Source organism: Osmia bicornis, chromosome 13 (genome assembly GCF_907164935.1).
Source record: "Osmia bicornis bicornis chromosome 13, iOsmBic2.1, whole genome shotgun sequence".
NCBI lineage: Eukaryota > Metazoa > Arthropoda > Insecta > Hymenoptera > Megachilidae > Osmia > Osmia bicornis.
In genome coordinates, this window is record NC_060228.1 from 3,191,093 (window position 1) to 3,216,207 (window position 25,115).

At 35.3% G+C, this 25,115-nt stretch overlaps 3 protein-coding genes across 8 annotated transcripts in view; 1 reads left to right on the forward strand and 2 right to left on the reverse strand.

The window, feature by feature from the left end:
• The first annotated feature begins 5,638 nt into the window (after positions 1-5,638).
• LOC114875040 (probable 28S ribosomal protein S6, mitochondrial) lies at positions 5,639-6,679 on the forward strand. The gene is made up of 4 exons (XM_029184903.2): positions 5,639-5,790; positions 6,044-6,183; positions 6,266-6,427; positions 6,505-6,679. The coding sequence occupies exons 1-4, from the start codon at positions 5,746-5,748 to the stop codon at positions 6,605-6,607; spliced, it is 450 nt and encodes a 149-aa protein (XP_029040736.1). The 5' UTR covers positions 5,639-5,745; the 3' UTR covers positions 6,608-6,679.
• A 641-nt stretch (positions 6,680-7,320) lies between these two features.
• On the reverse strand, positions 7,321-19,789 carry LOC114875054 (myophilin). The gene is made up of 5 exons (XM_029184935.2): positions 19,680-19,789; positions 19,523-19,610; positions 8,824-8,960; positions 8,535-8,739; positions 7,321-8,209 (listed from the first exon to the last, which is right to left on the reverse strand). The coding sequence occupies exons 2-5, from the start codon at positions 19,574-19,576 to the stop codon at positions 8,039-8,041; spliced, it is 567 nt and encodes a 188-aa protein (XP_029040768.1). The 5' UTR covers positions 19,577-19,610; positions 19,680-19,789; the 3' UTR covers positions 7,321-8,038.
• A 3,576-nt stretch (positions 19,790-23,365) lies between these two features.
• LOC114875061 (dystrophin) overlaps positions 23,366-25,115 on the reverse strand; it is a 351,419-nt gene continuing 349,669 nt past the window's right edge. For all 6 annotated transcript variants that reach the window (XM_029184958.2, XM_029184959.2, XM_029184956.2 and 3 more), the window contains one exon: positions 23,366-24,632. In XM_029184958.2, the coding sequence (XP_029040791.2) occupies positions 24,532-24,632 (101 nt within the window). In that variant the 3' untranslated portion in view covers positions 23,366-24,531. The remainder of the gene's footprint in view (positions 24,633-25,115) is intronic.

Consider the following 25,115-nt stretch of genomic DNA (forward strand, 5'->3'; position numbering starts at 1 on the left):
TATTCAGCGTCAACGACTCGATTCATTGACACCCACATCATATACCATATGCATATACAGAGTGTTCACCATGACCTATGATAGTCTCGTTATTTTTATAAATATTGGATATAAAAAGATTATTTATATAAAAGTCATAGGGGATGAAGGGGTAGATATATTTAAGGAAATTAATTTTTCTTTTACATTGTTGCGTTAGTAGGTATAAGGTCAAGTTTTCTTTCTTTTTTTCATAGAGAGATATGAAGTTCTTTTTTCAGTAGTTCATTAATTAAATTTTTCTTTACAGTAGAAAACCTGCATGATTTGTTCTTTAATAGTGGACCACCTAAACTTGTAAAAATAATCAATTTTATAGAAATTATTTCATACAAATATATTTTCTCTTTCGTACTATGTAACTTTTTTATATAAACAGTCCTTTTATATCTTAAATATTTATTGCAAAAATGGAACTATCGCAATATGGACACCCTGTACAGGATATATGTAATCGATGGTGCAAACATAATATCTGGTGATCTTGCATGAAAATGTAGATTGAAAATGTAGAATAAAATTTTGTTGGACTCTTTTCAAGAACATCCACTTCAGATATTCATATTGGTGTGTATGGGCTATACCAATATTTATAAGTAATCTTGACATTGCTGAGAAGCAAATATTTATTACTGTCCTCTATCTTTATGTATTTGTCATATAGATGTAGATTTTCAAAATCAATATTCTTGAAAAGGAAACCTTGTGCAACAAAATTTTATATTATATTTCCGACTTATTTTCTCACGTATCACTAATTATCTGTTTGTATCACTACGTACATCCTGTATACCTCTATTCTCAGTGACACATTCTTCCCTTTGGAAGATCGAAGATGACTAAGTAAAAAACTACCACCCCTTCTCACGACGATCACCACCGATTTTATATTTATTTAGTTTTTCCCTCCTATATAAACGTTGACTCTTCTAACTACATATTTTATTATTGTATAATTTATTGTACTGTTGAACTATGAATATTTAATTTCAAGAATATTATTGAAAAAAAAAAGTTCCTAATATTTTTCTGTTTTTAAAATTGGTTTATAAATTAAATTCGAACGTGATAAAATTTTCAACAAGTTCAAGTGTTTTATCGTTTATCACAAACGTTTAATTTCAATTAATTTAAATATAAATTGTAAATCGTTACGAATTATTCGTTTATTTTGTATTCTATTCCTTCTGTATTATACTAACACGATTTTTGGTTCGAATATTACCTCCAAAACATGAAACGAGACAAAAGGGAATACTCGAAGACTACTTATTCATCACCTCAAGAAAACGACACCCAAATGGATTTTCTATTCACAAAATCACCACCAGTTTGCAGACAAAGGAATACATCGTACCTGGTTCACATAACGATTTTAGGGTAAAGGACAACAATTTACTTAAACAACAGTGTACTTCAACTTTCATGGAACACACAGTTATGTACCTGAAATTCTGTGATAAGATAACTTGTGCAATTCTTCTCTCTGCAAATACACAACGAGTCTAGATGTTCATTGCGGAAAATGTCGCGATAAATTTACTTGTATCTTTATTAGTTTTGAGATTCGGTTGACTCCTTTCTAATTGTAAGACAAAATTTAGTTCTGTTAATTGTTAGTAAATGCTATTTTAGAATTCGTTGCTTCACGATTGTTGAATTTTGTAATTGAATTTAAAGAATTCCTTTTTTTTTGTTATGAAGTATTAATATTGATTTTATAAAAAGCATTCGTCTTCCAGGGGTTAACATATTTTTAATATAATAGAAATTTTATAATTTTTAAACATTTTCATAACAATCTCGCCACAAACAAACGGAAGGCTGAGTCCTTCTATAAAACGTAATATCAGGATCTTGATAATGGCTGCCTAAAATAGAGCTGCTTGAGCATGCAATCGATTCACGCGAGCTTTTATTAGTACTTTTCGCTAGATCCAAACCGTAAGTATGCGCATGTGTTTTAACATCTACTATAAGAATTTCTCTTGTCTGTTGACAGTGACTACACATCCAACAAGACTGGACATGCCATTGTTCTCGAGGGGTCATTATTTTGGGGGTAACAAACACCCCCAGGTGAGATTAAATCTGCATGTGGAGAACATAGTCGACTCGATAGCCGTGCCTGTTTTACTATTCCATCTTTTATCATACCTCGCACTACAACCGAGACCACAATTTTGATTCCCTTTGGTTTGATTTTTTCAGAAACCAATCAAAATCAGCACAAATTCGATAAATTATTAAAATAATTGTTTGACAAACTTGTATTCACTTCATGCGCTTTGATAAATAAATCATTTTAAAAGAGCAATGTTATTATGTAATTTTCTAAATTTCTTTCCAGGTTATTCATTTAATTTATTCAATTTTCCTTCTGAGGAATTTATTTAATGACTATGATTAAATTCTTCTCTCATTTTATTTATTCAATGTACCTAACGTCTTTTCTAAGTTATTTATCCCTTACATTTTTACATCCCTTAAATTTCCCTTCTGAGTAATTTATTTAATGACTATGACTAAATTCTTCTCTCATTTTATTTATTTGATGTACTTAACTTTTTCACAGTTATTTATATATACAACATTCAATAACTTTTTATCTTTAACAATTTATAAACACAGTGTACATGAAAATCAAACTTAAAATACAGTAATTACTTGTTAATATGAGGAATATAACTCTGAATGAGGTGCGATCTCTTCAGTTTTCTAGCGACCGCCGTGGGATGCAGATCAACCTGTTAAACATACATACTCTTCTAATCTTCTTTCGGAAGTTATTTAAGTTAACTTATTCATTTTTTCGCTTATTAAATAAGCTCATCAAAGGGCCATATCTTTTATTTATTCTTTTATCACTCCTTATGGGTCCCGACCCACGTTTTCCAATTATTTATTATTTTATCTCCACTTATGAGCCAAACCATGCACATTTTAGTTATTAATTATTTTATCCTTCTTCATGGGTCAAGACGCACGCTTCCTTATTATGTATTAATTTATTCCCCTTTATGGGTCAAGCGAGGAATACCCTTAAATCACTACATCCGCGCAACCCTAACATTCATGCGTGCCTTACAACTCTGTATCCCTTACAGCACTGCATGCCTAATATCTCTGCATTCTTTTCATCCCCACATTTTTTATGTTCCAACATTCTTTTCATCCCTACATTCCATACATCACTTCATCCCTTAGATCCCTGCATTAATTACATCTCTACATTCTTTTCATCCCTAAATTCTTTTCAGCCCTACATTCTCTTCATACCTACATTCTTTTCATCCCTAAATTCTCTTCATCCCTACATTCTCTTCAACCCTACATTCTTTTCATCCCTACACTCTTTTCGTCCCTACACTCTTTTCATCCCCACACTCTTTTCATCCCTAAATTCTCTTCATCCCTACATTCTCGTCAGCCCTACATTCCTTTCATTTCTACATTCTTTTCATCCCTACATTCTTTTCATCTCTACATTCTTTTCATCCCTACATTCTTTTCATCCCTACATTCTTTTCATCCCTACATTCTTTTCATCCCTACATTCCTTTCAGCCCTGCATTCCTTTCAGCCCTACATTCCTTTCAGCCCTACATTCTATTCATCCCTACATTCTTTTCACCCCTACATCTCTTTCATCCCAGCATCCCTTATATCCCTGCAAACCTTATAATAAATATATTACAAAGACTGCTTCGAGTAAAGGTAAGTAAAGATAAGTAGTTTTTCGCCAGAAATTTTGCAAAATTTAGTTCCTCTTTTCGCCACCAGAGGGCGCTGATTCGACATTGAAATTTTAGTTCACATTTTTGCCGCTAGAGGGCCAAAAATTGAGCAAAATTTAGTTCCTTTTTCCAAAACCAGAGGGCGCTGATTCGACATCGAAATTTTAGTTCACATTTTTGCCGCTAGAGGGCCAAAAATTGAGCAAAATTTAGTTCCTTTTTCCAAAACCAGAGGGCGCTGATTCGACATCGAAATTTTAGTTCGCATTTTTGCCGCTAGAGGGCCAAAAATTGAGCAAAATTTAGTTCCTTTTTCCAAAACCAGATGGCGCTGATTCGACATCGAAATTTTAGTTCACATTTTTGCCGCTAGGGGGCGCTATTTTTCCGAGATTTTCGCGAAAAATCTCAAAAATACAGCGCCCCCTAGCGGAAAAAATTTGAACTAATATTTCGAAGTCAAATCAGCGCCCTCTAGCGGCGAGAAAAGGAACTAAATTTTGCACGATTTGGCATAAAAATGTTGCGAATGTGTGATGAATGCAAGGATGTAAGGGATACAGAGATATAAGGGATGTAGAGATCTAAGGAATGTAGGGATGAATAGAATGAAGGGATGAAAAGAATGTAGGGATGAAAGGAATGTAGGGATGAAAAGAATGAAGGGATGGAATGAATGTAAGGATGATGAGAATGTGGGGATGAGAAGAATGTAGGGATGAAAAGAATGAAGGGGTGAAAGAAATGTAGGGATGAAAGGTATGAAGGGATGGAAGGAATGTAGGGATGAAAAGAATGCGGGGATGAAAAGAATGTAGGGATGAAAAGAATGTAGGGATGAAAAGAATGTAGGGATGGAAAGAATGTAGGGATGAAAAGAATGTAGGGATGAAAAGAATGTAGGGATGAAAAGAATGTAGGGATGGAAAGAATGTAAGGATGATTAGAATGTGGGGATGAGAAAAAATGTAGGGGTGAAAAGAATGCAGGGATATAAGGCATGCAGTGATGTAAGGGATGTCGAGATGTAAAGGATGAAGGAATGTAAGAATAGCCATGATGTAATGGATAGTGAAATGTAAGGGTTGTAGAAATGTAACGAATGCAAGGATGTAATACATGCAGAGATGTAAGGGATGCGAAGATGTAAAAGATGCATGGAAGCAAGACCATCCGTGATGTACGGGATACAGGGATTAAATGACCGTAGGAAATAAAATAACGATATATATATATATGTTTCGCAAGTAGATCCGCATTCCTCGGCGGCCGCTATAAGAATGAGAGGATTTCACTTCGCTCTAGGTCGAATGGTTGATAATCGTGCCGCATCCAGCTGGCTAATGTTAACTTACTTTTACTCAAATCAGTGTCTGTAAAGTTTTTTTTTTTTTAATATTTAACGTGGGGAAATCTTGCATAAGACCCCCCGCCAACCCCTGGGGGTGGTCGGCGGGGGAGTGTCAGATTCCTACTGACTAAAACCCCACGACGACCGGCACTGGAACTAAAAAAGGGGTTCATCATTGGAGAGATCAAAACTGTGATCTCCCCGTGATGCTTGCCCTGTAGCCGGAACCAGGGGTCGCACCTGGTGCCGGCCTCTCGGACCGCATGCAAAGGGGCGCCCGGAGCCCCAACTCCGGACGCCTGCGGCCTTGACGGCTCCACCAGATTTGGCGGTGGAGCTGTTATATCTAGAGTTGAGGAAAGAGTGAAATCAGCCTGTCTTCACTGCTCTTCTTCACCCAGTTTGGGTGAACCTATCATCCCTTGAGGAATACAACACCCCGATCTTTTACCACTGCCCCCTGCCGATAGTTAAAGAAACTAAAAGTAAAGGGTTTCTAGTCTGTATTGTACTCCATCCATGATTGTAATTTAGGTTATAGTACTAAGTTGTGTTTATTAGGAAGGAGTACGTTTGAAGTGTATTTTATTTAATTATTTAAAATAAAAATTTACAAATATGCCGACCTATGAAATGCCATTATTATTACGGCTCGGAAAGAAGGTAATTCTGTAATTGTAATGTACAGTGTTTCATACGTTTCATTTAAAAACTATTTAACCTGCTATTTCTTATCCCAAATGTAGATATTTTATCAGTAATAATAAAGTCTAATAACAATTCAGTCCTGCCTTTTATTTTATTTAATCACAAATTGTATGTTCCCTAATTTATTGTTTAATTCAGTAACTTCAAAAACAAGAAGAGTTTTGCTGTACCATAAAGTATATAAATGGACAACAAATTCTATTTGCAGGCTGAATATGCAACTATTTTAAAGAATGTGGCAAATTCGATATTTGAAACAGGAGGATTCATTAGAAAACTTGAGAATTGGGGCGATAAGGAACTTCCATGTAAAACATCAAGTCATGGTGCAGTTCACAAAAAAGCTGGGTAAGCTTATCATGAATTTGTTTTAAATTTGTCATTAAAGGTAATACTATTATTATAATGTTTATGATTTTTTATTTTGCAGTCATTTCTTCATTGCCTTTGATGCTCCGCCAGCCGCAATAGATAAAATTATTGATGAATCTAAAAGGAATTTGAGTATTGTAAGAGTAAATGTATATCTACAGAATGAACCAGAACAAGTAGAATGTACATTTGCTGAAGAATTATTGCCCCCACCTTACAGGTAATCACCTACCTTTTCTTATAAAAGAGCATTCAATTTCATCTTACAAAAATTTTATGTGTTCCTTCTTGTTCCAGACCTAGTGTTCAAAAAATGTTGGAAATGGCTAAGAAACAGAAAAATGATAAATACAAATTTAAATATAATTCGGGATTGGACTATTATCCTTTCATGAGATGAGCAATTTGTTTATTATTATTTATTAAATAATGCAGTATGTATGTACAGTTTAAAATAATAAAATCTGTGTAAACATGTTATATATAAATAAAAATAATTAGTCACAAGAGAGGATCGTTTATTTATTTATGAGTAAAACCTAAAAATCCAAGTTTTACTGCGCGAAATCCACAATCTAAGGGATGAAGAGATGTAAGCAATGTATGGATAAAAAGAATGTAGGGATGAAAAGAATTCAGGGATGTAAATTGCGCGGTAGATTCTGTCTGCATATCGTCCTGGGGTATCTGGGACCCCGAGGTACCATCGGCGCTGATTGCATATCCACATCATGGCAGACGGGTTTTCTGGGACCCCGCAGCACTAGTGACGCTTTTGCATACCAATATTATGCCATTCGGGGTGCTTGGGACCCCGAACCACCGTTGACACTGATTGTATACCGACATTATGGCATCTGGGGTGTCAGGGAACCCGATGACTCTCCCTGTGTACCGATAAAATATTATCTTGGGGTGTCAGGGACCCCGCGACTCTGCGCAACGACCTATCATCTTGGGGTGTCAGGAACCCCGGCGACTCTGCATGACCTATCATCTTGGGGTGTCAAGGACCCCGTCGATTCTACGCGCCGACAAAATATTATCTGTGGTTTCAAGGACCCCGTAGCTAAAATGTACGACCTATAGACTTTCTATAGAAAAATTGAAACCTTTAATTTTTGACTTGTTGGTTGTTTATTAACTCATGTTATCAATACATTATGAAAAATTATTTTTTATAATCATCAAAAAATATTTGTACAAAATACTTAATGTAATTATATATCATTTATCATTATACAATAATTATAATAATTATCGTCTCACGTGCAACATGAATTTCATTTTAAAGTATAATTTGGTTACACTGTAACTCGTAAGGGATTTCATAGTAACAGTAACAGAGTAGCAAGTCGAACGAGTAACTCTGTTTTATAATCTATTTGTAATATTTAACAAATACGTAGCCACCTGGCATAACAATATACCTTTGTTTTTTTTATATTTGTAAATAAATTGTTCTCTTGTTAAAGTATCGATCGGTATTTTTAACAATTCACAATACATCAACCGCGTGCGTATTGTTGTCTAAGGTGTACTTTCGAATTTTATTATTGAGCATAAATATAATTGTGAAACTGCTCATTTATCCGAGAAGGTATAAAAATTTGACAACGTACCGTGCTAATTCTATCTTAAATGCAATATAAAGTCATCTGGTTTATCCTCTAACAATTCGGAGGATGCATTTTGTGCACCATTTAGAATTAAGTTGGACCACAACGAGAAGGATTGTTGTACAACAAAATTTTCTTCATAAGTCTAGCTCATCATAAAGATTAAAGTAAATAAGAGCAATGAGTGAAACTGAATTATTCGATGAACGGATTTACATATGTCTAGTGTTCCCAAAATTAATGCCACTCTGATTGGCACCCTTATTGCTACCATACTGTAGGCTAATCACACCCTGTCCAGCCCTTAATTGTTCCTCGGTGAAGTTGCGGACATTTTTGTCCGCTTCCTTTGGTCCGATACTTGGTTTACCAAAATTACCCGCCTGAAAAGTAATTTAATTTAAGATTTTTCACTGTAACATTTTCTATGATAGAAATTCTATAAATGAAGATGAATTCTTGTAGAGTTCTTGTTTTTGAAATTAGCGAATAACTTCGTCAACTTAGAAAATTTTTACTTGATCAAAATTTGAATATAAAGATAAAAGTTATAACTATATCTTCTGAAAAGATCAAAACTTTACTTTCAATAATTAACTATACAAAAAATTGTCAAACTTCATTTATTATTAAACGCTTCAAAATAGAGTATCTCCTAAAAGTATGATCCTAATATTTTTTAAAAATAATTTATATAGATATAAATACCTTTCTACCAAGAGACTGTAAGCAAATTACAACTGAATTAAGATTCTGTCTCTCCCATAGATCAACAGTCTGGAAAGTTTCCTGGGCGGGTACACCTAACGCTCTTGCAGCTTCAAGGAAGGCGTTAATATTTTCCATGCACTTGAAAGCTAGAGTAGTTTTATTAATTTTCTTCACTGATCCATCCTTGATATCGTTCACCAGCCTGAAAAAGTAACCCAACGATTAATCACCGAACAACAGAGATGTCTTATCGACTAGAATGTTCTTTTAAGAAGTGTCTAACTACTTGCAAAGAAGGACTCCGTCCTTCAACGTTTCATAGAAGTTGTCCATGTCCCCGGTGGTGTTTATATTTTCGCCAGTGATCGTCTTGATCCATTCCAAACATTCCTGCGCCAGCTCCTCGCTGTATTTACTGTTGATCTGAAACAGAATTTTCGATTGGTCAGTTGATGTTCCATAAAATTTTGTGGAAATAATATTACTGCTTCGTGAAATTATTGAACAAATATTATACCCCTAAAATTATTTCAATCTTCAGATTTAAGAGAAATCTGTTAAACCTACGTAAAGCGCATCGATGCATCGGTGCATCGTTGCACCATTACAAAATTGCAGTCACAGAATAATAAAGAAATTTAACTGTATATACAGTTTCTCAATAATATACAGTATACCAATATTGGCTAGAAAGGGTTAATAGACTGTCGATAAGTAAAGTGCATCGGTGCATCGTTGCACCATTACAAAAGTGCAGTCACAGAATAATAAAGTTTCTTATATAGAAATTCAACTGTATATAAAGTTTCTCAATAATATACAGTATACCAACATTGGTTTAAAAGGGTTAATAGATTTTCGGTAAGTAAAGTGCATCGGTGCATCGTTGCACCATTACAAAAGTGCAGTCACAGAATAATAAAGTTTCTCATATAGAAATTCAACTGTATAAAGTTTCTTAATAATATACAATATACCAATATCGGCTAGAAAGGGTTAATAGACTGTCGGTAAGTAAAGTGCATCGGTGCATCGTTGCACCATTACAAAGGAGCAGTTCCAGAGAAATAAAGTTTCTCATACAGAAAAGTTAAACCTACTTCTTTGAGAAATGTCTTTTTTATGTTGCATGCATTTTGATGAAGGGTTTCACGAGATCCTCGTCAATCTTTTAAGCACGAAGGGGCACGAGCCACCAGTGACCGCTTGTTATTAATTATACGATGTACCAGTGATCCAAGTAACACATCCTGTAGGGTCTGTGACACGAGCATCACTGGAGTCACTGACCCAACTTGTTTGAACACACATCGCTCGTTGTTTCTTCGAGGTGCCTCGGAAATCTTCCCCGTCAACGTGGGCATCGTTTCGGAGAAAGTTTCACGGCAACCTGAAAAGGCCACAACGCCATTCCACCTACTGTTTTATCGCTGAGAAAGTCTTCAAAGATATAGCAGTTTCTCTTTGCTTTCGATGATAAAGGACATACTTTTATTATTTCAAATATTTTTTTAACCAATTTGCAAAATTTTTAAGTGTTAGGATTAAATATTTAAATTAAAGTGACTTTTATTCCTGTTACAAAATCTGTTATAAAAGACGATTATAGTAACAGTAAGAGCAACTCGACGTTCGTGTACTGGAAAGTCCATGAAGAGCCGTGGAGAACGCGTAATGGGCGCACAGTTATTCACGTAAAGGCTACCTAAAAAGGAGAGGTTCGTAAGTGTGGACCGTCGCGTTCATCCCGGTGCAATATGCATATTCCGTTAGGCATACGGTGCCTTGATCGTGATGTACTTCACGTGTCCCCTCGTAAAACGTGCTGCGTCTTGATCGTGTGCATGCAATTAGAATAATATACTGGCGATCTGGCGTCCGTCTGGTAATTTAGAGACCAGGAATTCTGAATTTTTTCTATACTATCGGTGTACACGTGATACCAATTAACCTTTTCAATATCAATCTCAGATTTAATTACATCAAATGGATAAGAAAATTTGATAACACAAATATATTAGAAAATGCATTTATGGTATTTTAATTAAAAGCTTGAGGTCTGAATAAAATCACAGTACAAAAGTTTTATTTCGTTTCTTTTTTAATATATAAATCAGGAAGCGTAGAAACAATGGCTAACAGTAAGCAAAGAAGTTTCACGCTAAAGGTATTCACTTTCACCGAACGCGTCTGTTGAAATTGCACCTCCTCCGCCAGGCAAGTATGTGCATGTGCAATTGCAACGTGCTCATAGGATAAATAATTTTGATTGTTAATCCTAGAATGGTAACTCGAAAGACTTTAAATAATAAATCGAAGACGGGAGTATTAATGTTGTCGCAAGTGTTCCTCATTTATTTTTTAAATGTACAACGATAACAGCGTTCACTATCTCTGTGATATAAACTTCCAATGTAGAGCACGATGCGAATTCTATATTTAGGTATTAAGTAAGCGCACGATAATTTCATTAACGGCAAAAAGAGTGACGCGTGCTAACGAGGTGTACGCGGTTCGCGAAAAATATTCGATGGTTTGGCCGACCATGTGGAACGAAGCGTAGTAGGAAACACTTATGGAAGCAGCCTTCAAATCACTTAATTTCACTTAACATTATACTGGTAATTTCTTTCAGTTCGTAGAACCATCAGAACATTTGCATAAACAAATGATAATTCTCTATAAATCCAATGCATAAAATTAAGATTTATTGTTAAGCGAAATTTGAAGAATGCCATAGTCTACGTTTTATGATATAGTTGAAGGTAAAATGAGAAGTTTAAGGACGTTAGGGTGTGTCGTCTATATACCTATATAAATTCCACTGCATACCAAGCGAACTTGAATCCAGCTCTTCTCGAGCAGGCTTCTAAAGTTCGAAGGGTGTGGTGGGCCCTATTGTGTTGAAAATTATGCAGGTTTACAGCTGAGCCCTATCCCGTATCATTTTTTTCTTGTTCCAGCTTGAATGGTTTTAAAAATTATGCTTACCTCTTGTTTAAATTCAACTATCTTCCCTAACTTTGATATCAAGATGAAGTTTTTCAAACGGTATTTTATTGACAATCAATTATATTAACAATATTTCATTTCAATTTTCAAAATTCTGGGTTAAAAGACTTCGGATAATTAAAGTGCATCGGTGCATCGGTTGCACCATTTATAAAAGTGCAGTCAAGGAGAAATAAAGTTTCTTATACAGAAATTCAACTGTCTGTTACCAATATCGACTTAAAAGGATTAATAGACTTTCGGTAAGTAAAGTGCATCGGTGCATCGTTGCACCATTACAAAAGTGCAGTTACAGAGAAATAAAGTTCCTTACACAGTAATTCAACTGTCTGTTACTAATATCGGTTCAAAAGAATTACTCGACTTTCTGTAAGTAAATTGCATCGTTGCACCGATGCACTATTGACAAAAGAGCAGTTCCAGGGAAATAAAGTTTCTTATATAAAAATTCAACTGACTTTTACCGATATCGATTCGGAAGGTTTAATAGACGGTAAGTAAAGGTGAGTATAGGTAAGTAAAGCATCCCCCTTTTAGTCGTCTCTTACGACAGACAGGGGTTACCGTGGCCGTATTCTGATCCCCCCGAGCCACAGGGGGTAAATTGCATTTCGTCTTAAATATTTTAGGGAGAGCGAGTTCACCCAGGCTCTAGTTACATCGATGCATCATACGAAAAAAGAAACTCTGTCCTCATTTTATGAATCATCCTGTCTAAAGCAGTCGCGGATCTTTCCAAGAGGAGAAGATCGTGTCAGCTATCGAAGCAAGTGTTTGCAATTAAAGGATCGCCTCGTGTTTCACTAACACTTGCGACAGCGACGCTTTTAATGGCGTGCTCGCTCGTTCACGGTCATGAAAACTGGGTCAGAGGGCTGGCCATCAATGAACCAGCGGACAAATTGAAGGAATTGCTGTTACTGTCTGCCACCAGTGAAATCGTTTTCCTTATTACACCGAGTCGAGTTTAATTAATTTATTGGCCGTTGAATTAACGCTGTTAATCAACTTACGATTGGAGATACTGATCTGATTGAACGGAACAGCTGCTGAAAATCATCTTTGAATTTATTTAGCGGAAAAGAATGAAAACCTAGAGAAGTTTCATGGATTTATTGATCGTAAAATTGAATTGAAAAATTTAATCAATTAGATCAATAAGTTGGAAATCCATCTTCTGAACTTATCATTGTGGAAATTAATTTAATTGAAAATTTCTATTATAAAAATAAAGAAAGATTTTCAATTTATAGCTGAAGTAGAAAAGTAACCTGATTTCGATCATCAAGAAATTGCTAATTAAAACAAGCGATCTTTTATCCAAGAATGATAATTCCTTATCAGAGATAAAACAGTTCAGTAGCGATTGTTGTCAACAGCTAATACTTATAAAGATCGCGATTAAACGACAAGGGGTATTAGAATTTTATTAAATAGCAATTTCTAGAAAGTTAAATTGGTGTCGAGTATTCCTCGGTGCCTAAGTGAAAATAAGTAATTTTTTGGAAGAATAAGGTTTAAGTAAAATGAATTGAAACGTCTTAAATTGATATATGCAATTCGTATCAAATGGTGGAATGGCAAAAGGAAAATAAGGAAAGAGAAATCGATTACATCGATTCACCTTGATCACGAGTGCAAGGATAACTGCATTTAAAATCGTCCCTCGTTTGACCAGTTTCCATATCGGTGCGAAACCTGATGACAGATTTGCTCCTGAAACGATCTAGGGATAAGGCTTTGCGTTAACGATCCACCATAAAAAGGTACGTAAGTCTCTTAACAAAAAAATGGAACTTATCGTGGATTAAGTTGAATGGATCGACCTACATTCCAGCATTGTGTAATATTCGCTCTAGTATTCTTTTTGTCTTCGATTGTTAATCCAATTACGAGGGAGATCCAATATGTCACGAGATCGAGATAAGAAGACATTTTGACCCTTTTAGATGCCTTGTACAGTAGATCAACTATTTGTATTTAAGTTTATAAGCATTCCATTATTATATTTTCCAAAATTACCATTTTTATTTATTTTACTATGGTTTAAGTATAATTTTTAGTGAAATCCAGAAGAAATACATAAACCTACTATTGTAAAAATAATGTAAAATAATAAATGGAAAGCTTGAAATTTGAAAATTAACTATGTCTATTCTTAATAATTAGATCAATACGTTTCAATACCTATCTCAATTATACGTCCCACAACGAATCTCCATTTACACTGTGGCGGTCAAGTGTTAAGATCTCGAGTTAGACACTGAATTAGCTAATGAATTGATCAATGAAAAGCGTAATCCATTTTTCACGAATGGCGAACACGTACCATTTAAGAAAAATCGTTGACCCACTTAGCAAGACCTCGGAATTGCATGATTCGCGAATGGTTTATCCACACGAATAAGCAACGTTTTCAAATGTGAGCTACCTCGAAGGTAGCTCGCTCGTCGTCGACCATATAAGGATCTCTAAACGAGATGAAGCCAGAACAGGTAAAAGCCACCGTGGAACTTCGTAAATTGAACATAGTCATTCGCATCCACGTCACACGGTTATACAATCGCCGTGAAACATTGGTTTTATTCACTTTGCCACTTTGTTTGATCTTATAAACCAGTTGAACCGACCATTAGCTCGTATTACTTCTGCTTATCGAACCGTGTTACTTCAAGCGCTTGTTTCTTTCGATTCTAACATCAAAGCTTAAATATACTTCCTTCTTTATTAACTAACTCTATTTGAAAATTTATAATTGCAAAATTTTATCATTTACAAAATTAAAGAGGTGTGGACATATTGTAGAATCATGGAGTTTCATTTCCAAAGAAAGCCTCTTTAATCCTTTTTCTTTTTACTGTTTAAATAATTTAAAAATTGATTATGAATTCTATAAAATTAATTTTTCATAAATAACTCGAAAGCTATTGGATTTCTTCAAATTTTACTTACAAGGTCAACATAAAACTTTTCATTTTTGGATAATTAATATCTCCCAGGATCTTCTAATTATGAAATTTTATTTCCTTCCCAAGGAAAGTTTCTCTGTTCTCCTTTTTTCTTTACAAACAATTCAAAGATTGATCGAGAAACGTTTGTATGATAATGCAAGTGAATAATTAAAAAATCTGTACAGATATTTCTTCTTTATTGTCGGTGGGAAGAGGTGATTATCTGTTCATTAATATTCATGCGACTTTTAACGAGCACATAAGATTTCGTTCGATAGAAACGTATATTTCAGATCACGGGGAGAGAAGTTCATGGTTGCTTCTCTCGACCGTGAAATTCGTTCTCGTGGGAATTCAAGACTGTTAATTTGAAAGAATGCGAGACCATGAAGGGGAGGACCATGTCGAGGATCTTCTTGAGGACTTTGCAATTCGGTCATCTTCTACGAACGAGAGGAATAATTTCCAATTTACTCAAACCGGTGCTTTCAAAAAATTATATTCTTACTTAATTACTGACAAATTCATAGCGAGTCTTGTCGTTTGATTAAGTAATAAATCATTGACACGATCGATAGGTAATTAAAGTTGACTTATGTCCGTAGCTGACGAGGATATGACATAAGGAAGAAGCTATGCTTCAGTGACTCACTGTTAAGAGAAAGTTACCTCAGAGTCTTGTACTTAACTTTTTCGCCTTACTTTGCTCCAAGGATCTTGAAATCTCATAATTAAAGGTTCCAAGGTAATTTGTGCTAAATAGATAGACAATCGTCAAGAGCTAAAATTTACTAATTAGAATTTTACACCCTCGGTGTATTCTACATTTACGTGCTCGAAGAGAGAAAATAAATTCCTTTATATGCATTGCATTTGATGAATTATAATTTTTTCCAACGATCCATTAAACCAAATAAATGCATCCTCTTGTATGGTTAAAGAATTCCAATAAAAGGAAGAACTGTTTCACAAGGAAGTGCATGATTAATTATGTATCAATGATTACATCAAGATTTCCTGTCGGTAGATTTTATTAAAAATTCATCGTCAGGCTCGTTCAATTTATCATAATGAAATCAGAGTTACTGAGAGAATGATGTTTCTGCACATTTTCGCGCAAATAAATACGAGCAAAACGTAGATGTAGAATTCCACTACGCTGTACTTGTATCTTGATTTGCTTAACTGAATTTGTATTGCATACGCGGTGTCCTTCGCCTCTATTGCCATGCTTGGCCTCGCGCGTCAGCTAATGATTTGTGTACAAATTTATATGTTGCTAACCCGTACGTGGAATTTCGCGACTCTAGACTACAAGAATATAAGAATCAACAGGAAGAATCTCAGGATTTTTCAAGTATTTCAATTTTGAAATATAAGAAAAATTTTTATTTCAAATTGAATAAAATTAATTCTTTTAATTTTAATTCTTTTGCAAATTTTAATAATTTATCAATTTCTTTGCTTATCATTGAAATTGATTAATTTATAATCTTCCGCTGTGAATTAGCGGAGATTCGAAGAAGCGATGAGGGAAATTACTTGAAAATAAGCGGAAGAAACCGGAAGAATCGTCAATCGGCGATTAAGTAGACGAACGAAAATAGTAAGAAGCCTGCGTTCCTGGAGTAGTTTCTTCAGCAATTCGTTCCTAAAACGGAAACCACTTTATAGTATTTCCGGTGGCTAATACAGATATCCTCTCCATGGGGATGAAGCACGCCTATTTTTAGACGCGGAGCATAATACCATGTATTCATCGCGCGATCTTCACGGAAACACGTGGCTATAATTGTTATTTCTAGTTTGCAACGAAGCATCGTTCCCATATGATGTACCGTGCGAGAAGATACACAGAATCGAATTGGAATAACAATTTTCGAAAACAGCGCCATATGTGTACCAAGAGGAAGGGTGTCCCGAATTTTGGTAGGGGCTAGGGTTGGTCTGGTCCTCCCAAAAATAAATCCTGCTCTCCCTCTTAAAATCTTATTTTAGCAGAAAATTGAATTCCAGTCTAAAATTCAATATTCAATATAAATAGAAATAAAATTCGTTACGATAAATCTTAAAATTCTCAATTAAAATAAAAGTCCTTGATATAATAATTAGTCAATAATTAAAATTCTTCGTAACTCACAGTGAGACTTTGAAACAGAAAGTGATAACGATGAATTCAAAGCATTTCCACAAAACAATGACTAGTACAAACTTATCAACACAATTCTATGATTCATAGGAAAGAGAAGAACTGATTATTCATACAACTATTTTCCAAGTAATTAAGCTGGTTTTCGTACGATAATCGAGAAATTCCTTTCTAAAGAGGATCATTGCACCCATTGACCCAGCAGATACAGAAAACAACTGATTGATAATGTTATCATTGACCTTTCGTCGCGTTGCAGTTGTCAGCGAAATAATTATATGCAAATTGATAATTAATTAGCTGTACGAAAAGTAGGTCAGAAAACTTTCGTTTATAATAATTCAACCATTGGTGTAAGGAGATAGGGGTCTCATCTATCAGAAGGGTTGTAAAGGGTTAAGAGACTTGGCTCATTCTAAAGAAAATTTTCTTTTTCCATCAGTGATTTTCTTTTCTGAAGAATGATTTCCAATCGTTGGATACCAACAACAGAAGGCGACGAACGAACCGTTGCATTCCACTGACGATAAGCGTATCTTTATAATGAGCATACGTTTCTCGACCGGTGCCATAACGAGCGTCCTTCGGGTCTGGGTACTCGTCGATTGTTTTACGAGCAAGAAAAAGAAAACGAGTCTCTCTGTACAACGAGCCTCTTGTGTTTTGCCCCATTTTTCTCCCCCTTGTTTGATATTACTTCTGCCTTCTTTCTTTTGTAACTCTGTTCAATCACCAACAGCATTATTCATCATTATCTGACCCGAATATTTTACATCATAATTTTGATAAGTATTGACCTGATTTTTGTTAATGGTGCATGGTGATTTCTCCAGAGAATCTTTTATAAAGTGTATTACAAACAGTTAATTATGAAATTGATTGAAAATTTAAATGGATTTAAACATTTGTAAAAATTCAGAAAGGCTAGTTGTACTAATTGTACTTCAAATTCTAAAATGACCATTTCATGACATAAAAGTGTCGCAAAATAGCATTTATGATATATCAGTTTAAAGCTTAAAATTCCACAAAAAAGACTGTATAAAAGATTCATTAATTTCTTAGTACAAAATGGCCAATTTTGAAGCATATTTAGTCTGACACAATTTGATGACAGAAAAGTATCTCGATATAACACATGTAGCAAATGAATTTAAAGCTGAAGATTCAATAAAAATAACTATATAAACATTTTTAAAAATCATTAACAAATAACAAGAATATCCCTTCAAGAAATCACGAATGAACCATCAACAATACTGCATAATGTACTGTTGCTTAGACTTTTAGAAAAGTCGCTTCAAAAATAAAATTTGATTTCATGGCAACGTGGAAATATTGGGAAGGTAAAGGTGAGGTAACCTAAGGAAGAAGTGTACCATGGCCAGCGGGTTTCGTGAGGGACGCTCCCTTCTTTGGCAACTGGGTCTCATTTTAATTCCCCTGACGAAAAGAAAGGATCGCCTGGCAGCTGTTGCGAGCAAAACGCAGCTCGACTTCCGAGCGAATTCGACGGAAACGCGATTCTATCTCAGGTGTTTTCAAGGGGGACACTCCTCTGGCATATGAAAACTTTGATAATCTTCACGTGAATCCTCTGCTTGCACAAGTCTTATCTAACTTTGATACCGTTTCCCGAACGAATCTACGTGGCTACGGGTTTCTTAGAAAGGATGATTTATTTATTTTATCTAACTCGAGCACAATTTGAAGAAATTTGGAAATTATAAGACTGTGTTTCAATGTAGTTCTTGAAAATATTGGGGCAGAAATTCTGAACTAAATAAAAATTATACAATCCTTCAAAAATTACAAAGTGAAATTGAAGAACGTTAATTAATAAAATGGAAGAATTATGATTATTCAGCAGAAGCTTCTACAAAATATTTTCAAGATTGTAGAAGTTATTACTGCTATGGAATTCCTTCCGACAATTTTGCCAGTTTATTCTCTCGGTTGACTGATTTCCGTGACTTGCTTATCGCAGAGGAATCCAATAAGTAAATGAAAACATACAGTGTAGTCCATTGGAATGACAAATTGTATCTACAGTCACGTACACTATGATCTTCGGCAATATTTTATATCGACAAACTTTAATGACTTTCGATGTCACCTTCGAGGCAGATAAATCAAATTTAATTACACTCCATTTTTAGAATTGCGCAATATTTTCGCGGTACTGATGTAACGATCTTCCTGTGTCCAGCCCTGTTCCTGTATACTCTGCATTCTAATTACTTATGGGATTACTCGACGATAAGCGTCATGGAATATCTCTGACGCTGGTATTGTAATCTACAGACGCGTTTAACTGGCACGTAGACACGGTACCAAGATAAACATATGAATTGTCTCGATGTTCGAGCTACAATAAAGCGTCACAACATTTACAAAGTGTACATTCCTCTTTCTAAATCCCTGCATAAAAACAGAACAGAAAAAAGGATTCCTTCTGTGAATTGTATGTATCACGTATTATAGATAACTACTGTATTTCAAGAAGTTTCCAAATAACAAAGAAAAAATTAAATAATCGATGATAGAAAGTGATTAATTTTTATATCCGAAGAAAAATTAGAAACAAAATAAAATAATTTTATTTATATAGAAACGTATGTGTACACCTTCTGGGAAAGATGACCGTAGCAAGGAGTTAGAAATAAAATTAATTGTACCTTCCTAATCAATAATCCAAAGTCATACTTCAATCATAATAAAAATAAAATAAAATGAAACGCATCAGAAGTAATCAACCCCATGTAGCGCGCATGTGCCGCCACCCTCACTAGGTCGAATTCCTCGAGGGATGCGTACTAGGTCACGGTGTTAACCGACTAAAAAAGAAAATATTAATAAAATTAATTTCTTACCTTTCTTTGTGCCTCAGCTGCGAATCCTGACTTGGTCGCCCTGTTACTAGCCATGGTGTGATCCTTGACTGTCTTCGCCGGTAAAAACCTTCCAAACAAATTTACTGCGATTGGGAATCACTTGTACGAAGGTGATTAACACGCGAACGATACTCACTGTTCAACGGTCGCGGCTCGACTGACGCGCTCGGGAACCGTGTGCCGATCGGCGAGAGTCCTTCCGACGCTTATTGGTCGCCTCGAGACTGGCTGAGTATTGAGTTTTCGACCGACGCCACGACACGTGACCTCCGTTCTCCAGTCTGGCACGAGGGTGACGTCAGGCGTCGTCTCTGACGAATTCCTGGAGCCGCTTTCCTGCCGAAACGTTTCTTCATCTATCTACCTGGTGAGACCCAGGTACGCGTCTGCTAGAGATTTTGCAAATCATTTGAAACGATCAGTATTAGAACTTGGAGGATTTTTGAAGTGGGGGATTTTGTCTCCAAGGGGGCCCTCGATTATTATTTTGATTTCAATACTTTCCTGTGCTTCTATGAATTTTAAATTCCCACGATAAATGGCACAAGATTTTGCAAATCATTTGAAACAATCAGTATTAGAACTTAGAGGATTTTTGAAGTGGGGGATTTTGTCTCCAAGGGGGCCCTCGATTACTATTTTAATTTCAATACTTTCCTGTGCTTCTATGAATTTTAAATGCCCACGATAAATGGCACAAGATTTTGCAAATCATTTGAAAAAATCAGTATTAGAACATAGAGGATTTTTGAAGTGGGGGATTTTGTCTCCAAGGGGGCCCTCGAATATTATTTTAATTTGAATACTTTCCTGTGCTTCTATGAATTTTAAATGCCCACGATAAATGGCACAAAATTTTGCAAATCATTTGAAAAAATCAGTATTAGAACTTAGAGGATTTTTATGGATTTTTGAAGTGGAGGAGTTTGTCTGCAAGGAGGCCCTCGATTACTATTTTAATTTCAATACTTTCCTATGTTTCTATGAATTCGAAATGTCCATGATTATTAATAACGACGTTAATAAAGGAAATGTATTTGGTACAACAGTTCGACAGAAAGAATGAAATAACGAAAGTAGTGAAGAATTTCTATTCGAGTATACGGGCGAGCCATATACGGGTAACGATAAGCGGTCTTCTGAATAAGCTACGTTTTTTTATAATCGCTGCTTTGTTAATTTTGTACCATATGACCAACTTGATTTGTGTATACCGATGACGTCAACACCAGATGTAGACTGATGAGCTTTGTGAATGGCACTCGCTACGTTTCGAAAGGCTTAAAGATTCGCGACACGATAGTCTTATCGCGGTATCAACAAATTCATCATAAAAATAATGCTTTCTACTTTACAGAATTCCAATTCTTACTCGAAACTTGAAATCATTAAATGTATGCAATAAATTTTACATTTAATTAACTCAATGTAATTTAGTAATTTTTAAGCGATGATTGTACAATAAAAGAAAATAATAAATCAATTGAAAATGAACACCTGGTTTGATTGAAAAAGAATACCAGTTCAGTCTTGAATCCTACGATGAATACAAACTATAGAATCTCTCCTCTACCTTTATCCTGACCACTCTCTCGAGCCCCTCTGTTACTTTAGGACGAGAACTCGTTCTGGAAACGGAACTACCAATGGAACGACAAGAAATTTTTACCTGTGTATACATTTTCATCCATAGTATCTCCCCTGAATAAACCGCACAAAATTTCCAATCCACTTGCCAACAATTTACATTTCTCTAAAAAAACTGATTCATAGAGAAAGAAGCAATAGTACAGTCGTTCATGAAAGTATTAGAACGTTCGTCATTTCAAGGTGTTAACAAATGAAACACAGGAAATAATATTGCAATCTTGCGGAAGTATACGAAACCGATAGAACATTTGCTCTGAAATTTCTGCACACGTTGGTGCATTGAAAAGTATGCACTGTATTTCTAAGGACGTTCAATGCCCCGTGAGAAAAGCATCGCCGTAACAGGAGGAATGCATGGAACTCACTTTAATAACGAGTTCCCCTTGCACAGCTTTCAGAGAGTCTGTATGAAACGTTTCCTCTTTTTCTGATATTCCATAACATAGAAAGAAATAAACTCATAGTTGCACCTCGATACTATGATAATTGAACTCGTTCAAATTCTAAATGGTTGCTCCAAATACAAAAAATTGTATAGTTTATTAATTTTATTAGTTGTTTTATCAGCGTTAAAACGAAGAACCCTGCCTTTTTCGTTCAATGAAGAAACATGCCGTAACAGGGAACGATTACGATCGGCCTTCGCTGATCTCAACCGTACACTAAAATTTCTGCTTACGTATTTTCGTATACGTGTCACGTATCGATGACTCAATCGACCGTACCTCAAGTCCTACGAACGTGTATATGATTTGCAAAATCGTGGCTGATAAACGGAATTCGCATCTATATCGAGCGATTCGCTAAACCGTACCCTCTGAAATAGCAAATATTATTTAATATTTAGAAATCGTGAAACGTATATCTATTAAACGTTGGATAATTCAACGCGAAAGCGTTCGGTATTGATAATATTCAAATAGCTCGATGACATTGAGACCGAACTATAACGATAATACTTCGCTTTTATTTGATTTGCCTGGTTGAATTTTTATTAATAGAACGAACAAGATCGAAATAGAATGTTAAAGAAATTTTTAAGGCGAATAAATGGTCAGTAATAATAATTTGAAACTGAAGAGATTAACATTGACGTACGTTTCCTTGTTAGTTTAACAAGAAATTAGAATCTTAGCTGTGCGTTACGCCACTGCGTGGGCCGATGCACCAAGGTCGAGGCCACCTATGCAACTACCTGAGAGTGCATCTCCGGTGCATACGTGTGCAGCACGCGTTAGCCCCGATGGCTGCACGCAAACCAGTGTTAAGTGCAAGGACCTTCCTTCGCGTGTTTCAGAAATACCTGATAATTCGACGAGACCACCTTTGCTATGCAATTTTCACAGGGATGCACCGTTTTATACTTGCATATTTGTTTTCTCGTATATTTAGAAGGGAAACTCTGTACACGTGTCGGTGATAATAGAAGTTATGCGAGTGAGGTGTTTTTCATTAGGAGATATTCAGACTATCGTTTATCTAATTTTATTTTAAATAAAGTCTTCATTTTTTCTGCATCGTTTCAACTACTTCATTTTCATTGCGGTTTGTATTTTTATCTCGGTTTTAATTTTTGTCGAATAAGCAGTCGCTTTGGAATAATATCGTGTAGTCGTTAAAAAAATGTCGATGTCAGTGGAATTCGAGCCAAGGGAATGCCATTTGCGGTATTCGACCAGTATTCGAATGTCTTGGCTTATTTGTTAGACTACACGTATCTCTTCTTTATTTCTTTTAATAACAACAAGATACTGATGCTTTTGTATTATTTTTAAATTGTACCTGACCATAAGATCCTTTTCTTTTCTCGTTCACTTACGGTTCCCATCGAAGGATGATTAAAACCAGATCGAAGGGAACCAATCAAGGTAGCGTCCTTGCGATCCAGATGATCTTCAGATCGATCTGAGAGTTCATCGATCAAATGATCAATAATTGATCACTTTATTTTATTAGGTGTTTGGAAATGTTGGACTTTCAACCATTTGACAATTAAAGGTTTCAATACTCGTTCGAATCTCCTAACAGCACCTAAGAACAATAATTCACCGTTAGAAAATAATTATCCTCCTAATTATGTCTTATCACGATCGTAATTGTCTCACAATAAAACGTATTATTACCATCGTCTGAGAGAGAAGGATAGAGGAGCACACCTTCCAAGGTACATGATTATTTTCTAGACAACTTTATTACATATCAGAATACAGCCTACAGCTTGTAAATTAGATACTTATCGATATACTCTTAAATATAAGTAACATCCGGCAGGCTTAAATAATAGACATTGCCATCTAAAATCCATTAAAAAATATGAAAAAACGATCGATTAACCGGATTAAAAAATAAATTTGAGAAGTCAATAATGCACATTGCTTTGCTTTGCTTTTATTATCGATTACAAAAATGTCGTCAGCGTGTGTGTAGTCGAGAGTAATGTGTGTACGTACGTGTACGTTTGTGTATCCTTTTACGTAACCGTGTGTATGTATAATAACGTATAATGATATGCATGTAATGTACGTGTGTACGGGTGGTGTTCGATGCGAATTATATCGGAAAGGATATCATCTATCTCTTACGAATATTTTTTCTTTCGTACATTCCGTATATTCTCTCTATTTATCAATCATCTTCGTTACTCTTTCACCTGTCCTCTAGAATCACATAACATGTACCATTCGTGTATGTTATAATGTTGAGGAAGAGCCCGTGGCAGTGAACAGAATGGGTATGTAAATATATCCTACGATCTATAATAGAGTACGTGATTTGATACATTGCTTTTGCATGCATTGTTAATGATATTTCCTTTCGCGTAATTCTCTTATAATCATTATATTCCTCTTCGTCGTTCACCTCTTTCGTATAGTTTCATTTTAACTAGAAAGCATTATAACAACTGATTCATTTCCATGAATTTTCCATCATGTTTTTTCATCGCTGTACGATTAGCTTTATCTTTTTTCTTTTCTCTCTTTATTTTCTTGAAATGATATGACGTGTCAATATGTAGTAAAGTTACACTCAGAGGGCCGTCAAAGCCAAACCAATAAATCGTCTTATTCAATAATAATTTAGCTATACAACGTTGTATATCAAAACTTATAAAATACCCAAAACCACTGTGACGGCTCCCCTGACCCTGCATTTGCGCGATATAATACCAATCTCTCTGATATGCGTTAGAGCCAGACTTCTTATTGGTCATTGATTATAAAGATTAATGTTCGTAGATTAAAATTCGCGATCGAAACGAGTCGATTTACTCTTCGTCGTTATCGTTGGATATCGTCACCCCGAACATAGCCGTGATAATTAATAATTCGGGGGATGGTTTATTTGAAAGCCGGTGGTGGTGCCCTTTGCCCGTTGCTCTTCGACGAGTCCTCGCTGGTCATTACCGTCACCAATTCACCGACAGCCTTTCCTAAGTCTCCTAAAAGAGAAGTTCAAATTGCAATCTCCCTTCTTGCTCCTCCTTCGATTATAGTAATCTTTGTACACGATTGGTGAGGATGTTTCTTTAAATCACATTCAGACTTATGGTTTTCCAATCGATCACATGCACGCATACGTGAACGACAAAAAGAGTGCCTGGCATATTTCAGTTGAGAATTCATGGTTGTTAGACACGCAGAGGCAAGAAGCGATTAGCAGACGAGTGTTAGAACATGTAATTAGAATAGAATTCCATTTGAAAATTTCATAATTTTGATCATTTAAATTTCAAATGGAGTTATTAGAAAAATCCAATTGATTATTAACAAAGTCCTTCAATGTCTTCAATTTAATGAACACAGATAGGCCTGTTAAACGAGATCAAACGTAAAAGTTTAAAGAACGATCAGGACAGAAATAAAACTCCAGCAGGAAAAGAAGCGTTGATAGTCTCACCTTACATCCATCCTGTGGCGTGAAA